Here is a 16,011-nt window from a genome sequence, read left to right on the forward strand (position 1 = left end):
TGGTTAGGGTTAGAGACCTTGTACCCCTATTGCTCTCTTTGCTGGGCTTGGATTTTTTGTGTTCCCAAAGATGGGATCGGAGGAAATCTAATCTATCCTGCCTGTCTATGCAGACTTCTAGGTCTTTGAAACCGGCCCTTCTTTTGCTGCACTCCAAAATGACAAAATGTTTATGACTGGCAAGCCAATAGCCCTTTACATAATGGCAGCATTGCTGTTTAAGCAATCGCCAAAGTTCTCCAACAGAAGCCTCCTGGCCTCCCTGTAGCGTGTTACAGGATCATCACCGCTACAAACGAGGTCCCTTGACTGCTCACTTGTGAATTGTTCTTGGAAGTACAATCGATCATGGCTGCTGTCAACTACATTTTCAATGCAATGTTCAAAGGCTTGTATGAACAACTGATATAGTGGCTCACCAGAAAAAGACACACCTCTTTTGCTTTGAGTAAAGACAGACAATGCTGCTTGACAATAAGCTCTGTTATCTCACTTTGTCTTATCAAAAATGTCAACCTTCTGGTATTTGAGGATGCAGTTCTCCTCGACATGTTTGAGGCACTATCTTCAGGGTTGACACTGGACGCCTCTTCAGTTACCCTGTAAGACGCTCCTCATGTGCAAATATTTCCAGCCTTGTCTTAACATTGCTTAAATGGTCTTGGACCCTTTTCCTTTAAGGCTCAAATCAGTCAATTTGGTCACACTCTTGAGCCTCTTCTGATTAGTGATTGCACATTCTTGTAGAAGTCTACACATTCACCCAATGTATTTTCGAGCATTTCAAAATTTTAGTTTATGGACTCTGTGTCCATTTCCGTGAGAGTAACCCTCATAAGAGGGTCAATCTCGTTCTGTTTGCATGTCACTGAGAGCGCATCATTTTCAGCAAGCCTCTAACATCGACCTCAATGTTTACCTTGTTCTCTCCCAATTTGTCTGCCATCCTTACAGCCCAGTAATTCCTTGGCTGTGTCAACGGGCCACACAGTACTTGTTTCAGTAGCGCTGATCAGATGCACTGACAACAAACAACCACAGTTGGAAGAGCCTCATGCAACATCGACTCAAGGTTTGTATAAGTAGTGTTAAGTTCCAAGCACAACGTTTTTGTTACTAAATCGAATGTTTTATTTCAAAGTGTGTATTTTTATAGCCATTGCGTCAGCTTTTTGTTCATCTGTATTCAACACACCTGCTTTTCTCCTTTTCCTGCCTCCACGTCGTGGACTTATTCCGTCTTTGCCAAAATGTTTTTTCCATAAAGTATTCAAATATTCTATGAAGAGGGATGCACCATGGTGACAAACAATTTGCTCCCAACTACAAAACCAGGACTCGAACTTCTGAAAATCAAAAAACGTAGATATTGGGGCTTCCACCTGCCAATCAACCTAACATGGGCGTGGCCAAGCAATCAGACAACATCTCTATTCATTATCTGTAATGGGTTAAATAGTTATCCATTTGTTACAGAAATAAAGTTTATAATTTCAATCTGAAATTGCTAATTATTGCAAATAACACTAACACATGGGTCAATTAATGTACCTTTATATTTTATCAAACACACATAAATCCCATAGTTCAAGAGCCAGCTTAGATCACGTAAACAAAGTTAGATATCAGTTTCCTTCCAACTCCTTCCTTCCTACTCTGCTGATAAGCTCTCCGAAGCACTCAATATGAACATCCTGGACTTGATGAACACTATTCAATTTCTAGTTTTCCCACCTGATAAATGTCATATTTGAAGCCCAGGATCTTGGCGAGGGCGTCCAGCACATCGATGGAGAAGCCCTTGTACCGCTTGGGCTGGCCCAGGATGTTCTCAGCCACCATTACAAAGGGGTCTTCCTGTATAACACAGAAACAGGTCTCATTTACACCACTCCTCTGGTACTGTGAGGAGCATGAGGCACACATCTTCGTGAAGAAGACATAGACAATGAATGGCATCAGATGAATGTTGCCCTATTACTAACTCCAACCCTCTGGTACTCCAAATAGAATAAAATAAACACACACTCATCATCCTGACGAAGATGGAGATAATGATATAACACTAACTGAGAGAGAGCGAGAGAGCGAGAGAGATGAGTCAGTAAGAGCATGGGAAGGAAAGGTGTAAATTGTACAGGGCGGCCTGGAGAACATTTAACCAACCCCACCGCTCTGGTACCTCAAGGAGGATAAAATTAACTGTTGCAATAATTGTTCTATTTACTTAAAGTTTTCTGCCAGGAAATAACAAACAAACAAAACCAGCTGCATCTCCCAAACACTGCATTATTCAATCCGAAAAGCTTTCTTACTGATGTCTTTCCTTAGTGTGAGATTATTTACATTTGTATAGATTACTAAAAATGATGAACTTACCAGTAAAGTGACAACCTTGACGGTCACCCCTTGCATCCCGTTCTCGATGCGGCTTTCCTTCAAGCTGCCGTTCAGCCCGTGCACCGAGTCCCAGGTTGCCAGCTGGAGAGACCAGAGAGAGAGGAGCGAGGGTCAGCACAATGACCGATGTACATTAAAGTTATATTATGCAAACTCACCAAATGTACTTTAGGAAACATTCTGCGGTTTCATTTATTGTTCATTGAAGGCTATAGATACATTGCCCAGACTCCCAGCATTGTAAAGAAATCTCCAGCATTGTAAAAAAAATTGTGGCGGTGAGGGTTGGATACATATTGCACTCAGCAGAGAATTTCATCCACAGTAACCTACAAGGGGGGGCTGAGAACAGTCAAAGCATATTAGATACATTTATATATATATATATATATATATATATATATTTATACAACGGGTGGCTTAAATCCAGTGATCTGATTGGTTCTTAACTGTTGTATAATGAGCGTATACATAACTGCTATGACGCCCGATCATTTTGTGAAAGTTTGCATATCGCTCCGCGCCTGGAAGTAGAAACAGTTACAAAGTAAAAAATATGTTGAATGATGGAGAGGGTGTAAATGTTGTTACTCCGGGAGTGAGCAAGGCGATGGAGAGACTAACGAAAGCTTAGGCACACGGCGAGTGAACTGCTCCATAGGATAAATTGCCGGCGAACCGCTCTAGCCGAGCCTTCTCTCGGAGGGACGCTAAAGTGTGTTGCATAGCGACCGTCATGCATTTTGAAGGCAGCCAGGAGGGACTACTTTTTTGTATTCTTTAATAAAACGGCTACTTTGACTTTCTTGTTTTTTTTTAAATGTAGTATGTCTATGACTGTCGTTTTGCCATAATAGTAACCGTTGTATAAAAGTCAGTGGTATGTGCTCATTATACCACTGTGAAGGGGGTCGCCGGCCCTCCGCTGCGCGTCGGGGCCGGACAACGACCCTTAACAGTGGTATAATGAGCACATACCACAGCCTGTCGTGATCTATTGCTTAAATATATATATATATATATATATATATATATATATATATATATATATATATATATATATATATATATATATATACATACATATATATATATATATATATATATATATATATATATATATATATATATATATATATATATCTATATCTATACAAACATATATATATGTATATATAAATATATATATATACACATACATGTGATATGCAAACTTTCACAAAATGATCGGGCGTCATAGCAGTTATGTATACGCTCATTATACAACAGTTGGGAACCAATCAGATCACTGGATTTAGGTCCCCCGTTGTATAAATACATATATATATATATATATATATATATATATATATATATATATATATATATATATATATATACATATATATATATATATATGTATTTATACAACGTGAAAGTTTGCATATCACTCCGCGCTTGGAAGTAGAAACAGTTACAAAGTAAAACATATGTTGGTTGATGGAGAGCGTGTAAATGTTGTTACTCCGGGAGTGAGCAAGGCGATGGAGAGACTAACGAAAGCTTAGGCACACGGCGAGTGAACTACTCCATAGGATAAATTGCCGGCGAACCGCTCTATCGGAGCCTTCTCTCGGAGGGACGCTAAAGTGTGTTGCATAGCGACCGTCGATGCATAGCGGCAGCCAGGAGGGACTACTTTTTTGTATTCTTTAATTGAACGGCTATTTTGACTTTCTTGGTTTCTTTTTAAATGTAGTGTGTCTATGACTTTCGTTTCGCCATAACAGTAACCGTTGTATAAAAGCAATAGATCACTTCAGTCAGTGGCATGTGCTCATTATACCACTGTGAAGGAGGTCGCCGGCCCTCCGCTGCGCGTCGGGGCCGGACAACGCCCCTTAACAGTGGTATAATGAGCACATGCCACAGCCTGGCGTGATCTATTGCTTAAATATACAGTATATAGAGAGAGGTAGAGAGAGAGAGAGAGAGAGAGAGAGAGAGAGAGAGAGAGAGAGAGAGAGAGTAAGTAAGTAATAATACTAAAATACAAAGGACAAGAACAAGAGAACAAGAACAAGAAAAAAATCAATAATAAGAGGAGCGTCATGAGCCGGTTCCAATTAGATCTGGGCCGACCGTCGCTCAGATATTGTAAGGAGCAAATAGGCCAGACTCTCCACAGCCAAATCCCGCGCAGCGCCCTACTTAGCAGTCTCCTCTGCATAATTAACTCTGCAGCCCATCAAAGAGCATCTCTGATTGCCGGCCCATGTGTGTGTGTGTGTCTGTGTGTGCGTTTGCGTCCCTGTTTGGTGATGTGTCTGTGTCTGTGTCTATGTCTGTGTGGGCGTATGTGTGTGCGTCTGTTTGAGCATGTGTTTGTAAATGGTTTCTGGGGTTCTATTATGTCATATCACCGACTGATAGTGTTATGCTAATCTTCTACAGCTGTGTTGTCTATTCGGTTATTTGGCCGACGGGTTCGTCAGAAGTGACTCAAGCAGGGAGCGTACATCTAAAGAAGTAGATTTGTTACCATCGGGCTGAGGCTGGACAAAGTATCGGTTTGGTCACCGAGCGCTACAGTAGTTAAGACCAGTGTGGTTTCCGTGGAGACGTGGAAATCAAAGCTATGACGCCCGCCTTTCCTTTCTGACCTATCAAACACCATGTCCACAGGCCCGTCATCTGCTGAGATTTGGGCTAAGTTTAAAATCATTAAGGTGCCAGAAGTGCTGACACATTACATGTGTTTGATTGTTTTCTGCTCAATCACATTAGTTCTTACAAAGGGGTGTGTGTGTGTGTGTGTGTGTGTGTGTGTGTGTGTAAGAGTATTTTTTTTTTTAAAGATAACCTTTATATGTTTGCTCATGTATATGCAGACCACTGTCCATGCTACCAGCCATCATGACACATTGACACAAACTTTAGTTTAGATTAGGATCTTACCTGCTCTACACTCCATAAAGGCATTTTAAAGAAACTTGGAGAACCACAAAAAATAAATATTGTATCTTAGTACAGCTTTACCTTATGAATATTGAGAATATTGAAGGGAAGACACCAATTCTTTTTTTTTTTACACTGTTCTTACAATCGTCTTACTTCCCCCCTAATCATTAAGACAAATTAGTTCAAGAATAATTGTATACAATTAAAAAACGAATTCTAAGATGCTTATATAGGTGATAATCTCTATGGAACCAGTATAAACTCAACCTGGCAACTCAGATTTCAAACCTGCTTCAGCACTGTTCAAACATCTAAATTGTGTAAATTCAAATGAAACACGCTTGTTATTATATGCCCGGTCATACGTAGACTAACCCCCCTATCCTGTCACCACACAGAATCATGCAATAGCCCTTTTCTTGCCATGAAACACAGTGCTAGAAACTGAAAGCTACTGATAGTAATCACATATTCCTCCTAGAGATCACTCGTTATTACTGTCTTTTTCCTTGAAAGTCTTGTGGAAAAGGAGCAGAACGGAAAATTATTCGTAACATGCGTTTATCCAAAGCGACTTCCATTGGATTTAGTCATTAATGAGCAGTTGACGTCAGGGCAGCTTCATTTGACCATGTGAGGGAATGAGGGAGAGCAGGGGGACAGAGAGATGGGTGAGGAGAGAGAATCAGAGAGAGATGGAGAGGGAGAGAAAGAGAGAGAATGTTAATGAGAGAGGAGGGGGGAGAAAGAGAACGTAGAGAGAGGAGCCAAATCATCGTTACTAAAAGTGACTCCAATTATTAAAAAAGAGTGTTTGTCTGTAAAAGGATTTGAGTATGTGTGGGTGAGTGGTTTCAAAAGACACTTGCACGAGGAGAAGTTTGTAGATGAAACAGAGAGAAAGAGAGAGAGTGAGGCCAAGAGAGGGAGCGGAAGATGGAAAAAAATGCCAGGCAGAGAGAGATCGTAAACGACGGCAACTGACACAAGGAGCGCTTGTTTCTCCATACTAAAGAATTATTCAGCAGCACTGAATAACCCTTCAAATATCGTTAGATATTTGGGGGTTAGGGGGTGCCTGTAATTCAAATAGAGTAAAAAAAAATCAGCTCTGGCAACACCCGAGATATATCTATATTCATTTATATATATATATATATATATGCGGAAGCATGTTAAATTACGATTTCCACACAGTGAAGCACTTAGCGTCTAGCGATGTGTCAGTCATGTTGACTGCTCAGTAAACGACTGGAATTAGCAGCTGAGGAGAAGTCCTAAGATGCCTGCCATTTATATAGTCATGAACAACTTTCCTCATGTGGCGACAGGGACAACCAGAAAAGCTCTGTGACCAATGAATAATATTCGCTCCACGCACAACGCACCCATTAACGAGCTTGGATGAAAACTTTGGATACTATTTCGCAGACGACATGATTAATACAAAACAACAAAGGGATTTTAGTCGTGGATTTATCGTAAATGGCTAATCGCCTTGACAAATCTTCTTTCAAGCTTATCCCAAAAACGTCCTGCGGATCTATCGATCGATCTAGATACAGACCTTTCACTTGCACGTTTTAAAGACAATATTGTGGAGAAATCACCTCTCTAATTGGGGTCCAATGGCGGGCCAAGTTATGTCCGAATTCTTTGAGGGTATTATTGGAGCAAAACAACTGAGCACCTGTGTTAGTGGAAGTTTTAGTTGTAAAAAAACTTACTGTAAACTGTAAGTCAGAAAAAAATGCCTTAGGTGTTGAAAATTTCTCTCCCACAAACAAAAAACAATAGTAACACCTTCTAAAAATATGAATTACAGGTGCACAAATCCTATTCTACAAATCACAAGTTAAGAAACTCAAACGCTCAGCTTTCTGCTACAGTGGTTGCAGTGTGTATGGTGCAATATACATTCTCACAAATGGATTCATCGTAAATGGCTTGCATCAAAAAAAATGCACATCCGAATTCAGTATGTGAATTCATGCAATGGAAGTTGCACACCTGTACAATTTTATCCCACCAAAAACAAAAAGATACAACTGCTTGTATCTTCCGCTATGAGTGAAAAGCTGTTTCTTCGCTCAAAATCGACAAGCTCCACACACTCTCACTTTTGCACCACATATTTAAGTGAAATGGAGAGCTAAAGATAGTTGTGAACCTGTAAGTTACCAGTGCACCTGTAAGTTACTAATACACCTGTAAGTTACTAGTGAACCTGTAAGTTATTATTGAACCTGTAAATGACTAGTGTACCTGTAAACTACTACTGCACCTGTAAGTTACTGGTGCACCTGTAAGTTACTAGTGGACCTGTAAGCTACAAGTGAATTTGTAAATGACTAGTGCACCTGTAAATGACTAGTGCACCTGGAAATGACTAGTGGACCTGTAAGTTACTGTTGGACCGGTAAGTTACTAGTGGACCGGTAAGTTACTAGTGGACCTGTAAGTTACTAGTGGACCTGTAAGTAACTAGGAAAAAAAACACAGCTCCAGCCAGTACCTGATGTTTGAAGAGCCAGTATACCAGAGCCTTTTCCGAGGTAGTCTGACATCTGAACCAAGGGGCACCAAGGGGGGTGGTGCTGTTGTTGTTAAAGATCCCATAACATACTTTTTTAGGGTTAATTATTTCATTTGGGGGTACTACTAGAGTAGTAGCCCTAATTATTGGCTGTGTTTAAGATAACCTGCATTTGAGCGCATTCATGCACGAGACATGAAGATCCACCGGAACTAGTCAGAAACAAGTTCCGAGTCAAATCGGACACATTTGCACTTCTCGTAGTTTTAACAAAGAAGATGGCCCATCTAGTGCAGCCAAGATATTCTGTTCACCAACTCTAGTTTAATTGAAAACAGTCTGAAGCCCCATCCCTCATGAAAAATTAACATGATGAGTGATGAAGTGAAAGTTCACAAAGTCGTCTATTTTTAGTAAGCATAGTTTGGGAGAGGGCACGCCTCTTTGAAAGGAGTAATGTAATTTCTCATGTGGGAAACTGCACGTTGTAATTGTGTGTCTTATAAGTGTCTTATGTCTGCATTTTTTTGAGACCATATGCACAGAAAAATAGACGGAGGGAGGTACCCTGGAGCTCCCACAAGTTTTTAAAGCCATGTGACATGTTGTATGATTAGTTATCACCAGCATTTCTGATGGCTTTATCCCAGAAGGCATTATGTTATGCGAGGCGATGCAACGCATGCTTGATCGGAAACACGCCTATTCTCACACTTTAAGCCCCCCCTCCCAAGTAACCCAGTCTGCTATGATTGGTCAGAACACCCACTCTGTTGCGATTGGTTGAACGCTTTGCGCGTGTGTCGGCAAATTCAGAAGCCCGAAAAGCACTTAACGTCTGTCTTCACACTGTTACGGTAAGAAATGTTTGAGCTCAAACATATGAGGGGCCGCCTGGGACAGAATTCATACTTGGTCTTACACACACTATTATAATCTCGCATATACACCACTATACTCATACACACACACTATTAAACTCCTTTTACATGTAAGTATGAGAGTGTATAGTCGTGTATGTGAGAGCGTATAGTGGTGTATGTAAGAGAGTATAGTAGTGTATGTAAGAGAGTATAGTAGTGTAGTTGAGAGTATAGTAGTGTATGTAAGAGAGTATAGTAGTATGTGTAAGAGAGTATAGTAGTGTATGTAAGAGAGTATAGTAGTGTATGTAAGAGAGTATAGTAGTATGTGCAAGAGAGTATAGTAGTGTATGTAAGAGACTATAGTAGTGTATGTAAGAGAGTATAGTAGTATGTGTAAGAGAGTTTGAATGAAACGGAAGTGAGTTTGAATGAAACGGAAGTGAGTTTGAATGAAACGGAAGTGAGTTTGAATGAAACGGAAGGGTTTCCTTATGAGGGGCCGCCCGGGACAGAATTCATACTCGGTCTTACACACACTATTATACTCTCTCACATACACTATTATACTCTCTCACATACACTAAATACTCTCTCACATACACTACTACTCTCTCTCACATACACTACTATACTCTCTTACATACACTACTATACTCTCTTACATACACTACTATACCCTCTCACATACACTACTATTCTCTCACATAAACTACTATACTCTCTCACATACACGACTATACACTCTCATACTTACAGGTAAAAGGAGTTTAATAGTTTGAATGAAACGGAAGTGAGTTTGAGTGAAACAGAAGTGAGTTTGAATGAAACGGAAGTGAGTTTGAAATATTCATAAGAGTCCGCAGAAATCGAATATCAATATTATTTTAGAGTAATTACATTGTGTATATGCACAAGCCATCTTATACAAAGCAGCCGAAAAATAGAAAACCGAAACGCTACTATGTTTTTTTTTAGAAAACTGCGATTCAGGGTTTGAATTCTGCTATTGTCGTCTGATTCATTGAATCTGCTGTGTTTGCCAGGGTCTCAGGGTCTTCCGACTCTGGGGAAGAGCCTGCTAGTTTACGCACACCCCTTGCGCATTTGTTTTCTCAACCACACGTGAGACGTTGTTTGACATGCTGGATATCGAAAACCGAAACGCTATTATGTTTGTTTTTTTAGAAAACTGCGATTCAGGGTTAGAATTCTGCTATTGTCGTCTGATTCATTGAATCCGCTGTGTTTGCCAGGGTCTCACGGTGACATAGAGCCCTCCCACATGTCTGTAAGACCAATACTTCCTTGTTTACAAGCCTTACAAGCCAATGAGGCGATCACTATCAAAACGGTGCATGTATACTTTGATTGACAGCTACACCAGCAGACAGCAAGGGTCGGGGACGGGCCTTAGATATCCTAATAGCCAATGAAAATACCTTTCTGACTGAATCGCAGTTTTCTAAAAAAACAAACATAATAGCGTTTCGGTGTTCGATATCCAGCATGTCAAACAACGTCTCACGTGTGGTTGAGAAAACAAATGCGCAAGGGGTGTGCGTAAACTAGCAGGCTCTTCCCCAGAGTCGGAAGACCCTGAGACCCTGGCAAACACAGCGGATTCAATGAATCAGACGACAATAGCAGAATTCAAACCCTGAATCGCAGAAAAAAAAACATAGTAGCGTTTCGGTTTTCTATTTTTCGGCTGCTTTGTATAAGATGGCTTGTGCATATACACAATGTAATTACACTAAAATAATATTGATATTCGATTTCTGCGGACTCTTTTGAACATTTCAAACTCACTACCGTTTCATTCAAACTCACTTCTGTTTCATTCAAACTCACTTCCGTTTCATTCAAACTCACTTCCGTTTCATTCAAACTATTAAACTCCTTTTACATGTAAGTATGAGAGTGTATGGTCGTGTATGTGAGAGAGTATAGTAGTGTATGTGAGAGAGAATAGTAGTGTATGTGAGAGGGTATAGTAGTGTATGTAAGAGAGTATAGTAGTGTATGTGAGAGAGAGTAGTAGTGTATGTGAGAGAGTATAATAGTTTATGTGAGAGAGTATAATAGTGTATGTGAGAGAGTATAATAGTGTGTGTAAGACCAAGTATGAATTCTGTCCCAGACGGCCCCTCATATTTCCTCATTACCATTTACCTCCACAAACAAAAAGTGACCTTGGAAAATGAAGTAAATAAGAAGAAATACCACTGACATCTTTTTGCCACGGTTGTTTCTGCTGCTTGATTTAATTGTTCCTTTTTAACCGTACGTCCACACCAGGAGCGACCAGACGCTTTGGTCGCTCATAAAGTTTCGCTGCGAATATTTCTGTTCGCTTTGGTCGCTCAAGTCGCTCATGACATACAATTCAATTATGCAGACGCATTTAAAGGAGCCGTATGCTTTTAGTACAGACAGCCATATCAAAGAGTGAACTCCCATACACTTTGGCCATATTGCCGAGACGGTTTAGCTTGTTGGATAAAGTGCTTCGACAACAAGTAGGAAAACACTCCTAAAATGTAGGCTAATTACAACCGAGAACAAAAACCCCTGCGTGCTGTAGTAGGCTAGTTAAAATATGTTTCACTGATCTGCATCAGCAAATCATGATCTGCACTCATTCGTCGCACTCAAAACAAATAGACATTGGCGCACATGGCTAATTTGCATACGTGCACGGGACTGGTTGGCTCCGCAAGGCAAAGAACGGAACATATCTATCTATCTAGGCCTATCTGTCTATCTATCTATCTATCAACGCGTGTCTAGTTTTAATGTGAGGCATTGTGTGTGTGTGTGTGTCCAGTCAGACTTGTTCTGTGTGGTCTTGTAGGCTACTGTCCTGTGTGGGCCGAACCACCTAAATGGATTCCCGACGATTTGTGTAGTTTGGTATTAATAAAGACTTGACTAGGCTATCTATCTATCTAGACTATTTAATTAACAATTATTCACCTCAGGCTCCGTGAACAGTGGGGAATAGAGGGATAAACGACAAGAGATATATCCCTTGTCATTTATCCCTCGTCTTGTCGATTAGTTTGTTTATGTGACGATTTCAAAAACTTTTTGGGTTTTGTTTAAAGATCCCATGCCATGCTATTTATGGATGCTTTAATATAGGTATTAGTTGGCTACAAACACAGTATTCAAAGACGTCCCCAAAATTCAGCCGTGGTGCAGAGTTACAGCCACTCCAAACCAGTCGCACATTGAGCTTCCCCCAAACGCGCTGTTTCGGTGGGCGTGTCAAGGCAGGTCAAGGAGGGGGGTGGGGGTGTGGCCCTGAGCAGCTTGTAGCCACAGTACAATGCGCTCTGGTTACGGTGGGCGTGTCAAGGCAGGTCAAGGAGGGGGGTGGGGGTGTGGCCCTGAGCTGCTTGTAGCCACAGTACCATGCGCTCGCCGCTCTGTTGACGGTGGATGTATCGCAATGGCTCGTAGAAACCCATATTATACATAGATATCTATATAATATAATATAATATATGATGTATATTATCACCTGGCCCTGCATGCGCTCTGTTTACGGTGGATGTATCGCAATGGCTCTTATAAACCCATATTATACATATCTATATCATATAATCTATAATATATATTATCACCTGGCCCTGAGCACCTTGTAGCCACGGTACCATGCGCTCTGTTTACGGTGGATGTATCGCAATGGCTCTTAGAAACCCATTTTATACATCTATATCATAATATATATTATCACGGCCAAAAGCTGTGTGAGCCTCCAGACGATCAAACGACCGCGTCTTCTTCAGATTGATGTGGAAGTGGAAGAACCAGAGATGTCGGAGAACCCGACGAAGTCCTTTGCGATTCATTATATCGTCTGCACACAGGTTTTGGCCGTGATAATATGTATTATTTGATATAGATATCTATGTATTATATGATATTATTTAGATGTAGAGCCCCAGGACTGTAACGCTGCTGGAGTTATTAGGATCTAAACAACACGTCGGACTCTCGTCTCTGGTATTTCTACAACGAGACTCGTAGTGGGGGTTATCTCAGCCATGGTTGAGAATGAATTGGGGGAAAGGAACTTTGGCTTTGACTCCCTGAAGTACATGAACCACGACATGGAGGAGAAGGGGATTGTTGGCCGCGAATGTATCCCGCTTGAGCCCTGCTTCCCGCCGCCTCGGCAGCGGTCAGCGCTAATCACCGCCTCCTGAAGCGGTGGTCCATCGGCAGCGAGGCTCCGGCGGGAGACGACCGCGGTCAACAATCCCTTTCTCCTCCATGTTGTGGTTCATGCCTACTTCAGGGAGTCAAAGCCAATGTTCCTTTCCCCCAATTCATTCTCAACCATGGCTGAGATAACCCCCACTACGAGTCTCGTTGTAGAAATACCAGAGACGAGAGTCCGACGTGTTATGCGCCATCACACCAACAGCAGAACGGTTATCCAAATAACAAGGAAGTGTACAACACTTGCGTTACAGTCCTGGAGCTCTATATCTAAATAATATCATATAATACATAGATATCTACATCAAATAATACATATTATCACGGCCAAAAGCTGTGTGCACGTCCAGACGATATAATGAATCACAAAGGACTTCGTCGGGTTCTCCGACGTCTCTGGTTCTTCCACTTCCACATCAATCTGTAGTAGACAGAACCGCGCGCTGCCTGCTGCCTGCTGTGGGTGGTTACGAACCAACCAAGTGGGCAGGGCCATGAATAATAGTTTGACAACGCTACGTCACAGTGTCACCTTATCCAGATTGGCTCATTTCTTCTGCCTTTTTCCTTTCATTGCCTATTGCATTCAGCAGACACACTGCATAGATTTCAAACTTACCACAGCTCACAAACTTATTCAGACCTATGTTATTTAACAAACAACAGGAAAAATGTGATTTTAATGGCATGGGCTCTTTAAAGCATGCTACACGCGATTAGTTGGTTAGATTGGTGGCATGTAGAGCAAATGAAAATGATTCCCGCTTAAATACGAACGTTCTAGATGTATAAATACTCCCGCTTATCATCACTTGGTATCCAAACCACTATGGCGTTTCGATCTCTGAACTGAAAAAGGGTTGGGTCGTACAACAACTCGCTTCTGGTGTGGACGTACTGTATGTCTTGAGTTGGTGGTGCTAGCTTTACTTTCAAAGCAGCAAGCCCACTAGATAATATAGGCGGCGGGCGCAGAGCCACATAGGGACCAATGTGGGCCAGTGCCACTATGATTGACAGGCGGCCCACCCCATCAGGAACCGAGGAATCAAACTCACGTCTGTTTCATTCAAACTCACTTCCGTTTCATTCAAACTCACTTCCGTTTCATTCAAACTATTAAACTCCTTTTACATGTAAGTATGAGAGTGTATAGTCGTGTATGTGAGAGAGTATAGTAGTGTATGTGAGAGAGAATAGTAGTGTATGTGAGAGAGAATAGTAGTGTATGTGAGAGAGTATAATAGTGTATCACGCACTTATTTAAGAGCGTTCTTGTGGGTGCGAATACTCACCCTGGAGTATTTTTCTTTACGATTTTTCTAGCTTAGCGCTTAGGAACATCGCCACACCGTAGCGTTAAACTCATGCGCGGAAATCCTGGGGGAGACGGGGGGGACCACAACCCCCCCGTCCTGGGAAAAATACGATTTGTCCCCCCAAACATAACTAAATAATTTCAATTGTATTAATAATAGGCAATGGAAGCATTTGTGCTCATTATAGACACTTAATAGCACGTTTTTGAAGGGGAACTATGCAACTTTTTCCGCTAAATTCACCTTAATTTAACAGGTTAAGAGTCATTGTGATGGTTCTATAACACTTGGTGGGTCAATTGGTCGCTGTTTCGACTCCCCCTAGCGCTTCTTGGTGGAGAAAGGGAATATACAAGTTTCTGCCGGCGACCCGCCGCCCACTCTCGCAGGAGCCTTGGGTCTTGCTGTAACGAATTGCTCTATGGCACTACAGACCCACAAACACAGAACCGGCTCGATGTAAACACAGCACAAGAAGAAAAATAGACAGTTTAGTGAGTCGCAACACCCAAATAAATAAAAGTTGTCTTCTTCAGCAGAGATGCTCATGGGGCGTAGGCCTAAGTCAAAGTTGGACCTGCTGCGCCCAGACATGAAGGCAAGAGTAGAGAGGAAGCAGGTGAAGCAAAAGGAGTTGCACGACCAACATGCACGAGAGAGACAGTTAAAACCAGATGACAGAGTCTATATGAGGATCTTCAGTAACATCAGCAAGCAGCAGTGGCTACCTGGGATTATTCTTAAGCAGAGTGATCCAGTTTCCTATGTTGTCGGCTGTAGGCTGACGGACGGACGCGTTTTCCGCAGACATCAAGACCATGTGCGCCCTGCGCTGTAACACAAACTCTGAAGCAGGCAGTGCCACAGGTGTTCCAGGGGTGGGACAGACTAATGAGGGAGCATGTCTGCCAGTGACTTTGCCAGAAAGAGAGCCACATGCAGAGGTGTCTGTGCCACCTGAAAAGGATGGACATTCTCACATTGACCCACAGTTTTTTCCCAACTCCCCAACACCAGGTCCACCCAAAACACCCTCACACTCGTTGTAGCTGTGGAGTCAGAGGGGGAAGAGCGCAGGTTGCAGCTCGCTCGCAAACCTCCAGACTTCATATTTGATTGAACACTTGAAATGAATGTTACTGAACTGTTATTCAGGTGTTTGTATTTCTTAACTGTGCTAAAGGTGCCAGTATATGTTCAGAGGTATGCCAGTTATAACACCATTGTTATGTTTTCTGTATTTTTGGAATGTTGGAATTTAAAGGGGGAGAAGTGTAACGAATGTGTTTTTTGCCCCATATTCACTTCAGCAACTGTAACAGAAATGTGATGTTTCAGTTAACAATTTGCTGTTTGTAGAATAGGATTTGTGAAACTGCACTGAAGACGTTAAGAAGTTGTAACTGTTGTGTTTATGGGAGAGAAAACAAGTTCTACAAGGATTTCTTTCTGTGACAACAAGTTCCACCGTCACATGAGCTCACTTGTTTTGCTCCAATAATACCGTCATGGAATTTGCGGTATGTCGAACCGTGTTGTATCACAGTTTTTATTGTGTGTATATATTATATTAATACAATTTATACATATATATAAATTAGTGCTGTCAGTTTAATGCGTTATTAACGGTGTTAACACAAACCAATTTTAACAGCGTTATTTTTTTTATTGGCAATTTTCACCTGCTGTCTAGCAACAGCTAGTCATGTTAGAAAAACGA

General features: G+C 41.5%; 1 protein-coding gene across 1 annotated transcript in view; it reads right to left on the reverse strand.

Moving 5' to 3' along the window:
- The window catches only part of LOC115530944 (glutamate receptor ionotropic, delta-1-like), a 614,288-nt gene that overhangs the window by 45,278 nt on the left and 552,999 nt on the right, over positions 1 to 16,011 (reverse strand). Inside the window, 2 exon segments of the mRNA XM_030339799.1 lie at positions 1,735 to 1,857; positions 2,380 to 2,481. Coding sequence (XP_030195659.1) covers positions 1,735 to 1,857; positions 2,380 to 2,481 — 225 coding nt within the window.

The sequence above is a fragment of the Gadus morhua genome, chromosome 18 (genome assembly GCF_902167405.1).
Source record: "Gadus morhua chromosome 18, gadMor3.0, whole genome shotgun sequence".
NCBI classification, from domain to species: Eukaryota; Metazoa; Chordata; class Actinopteri; order Gadiformes; family Gadidae; genus Gadus; species Gadus morhua.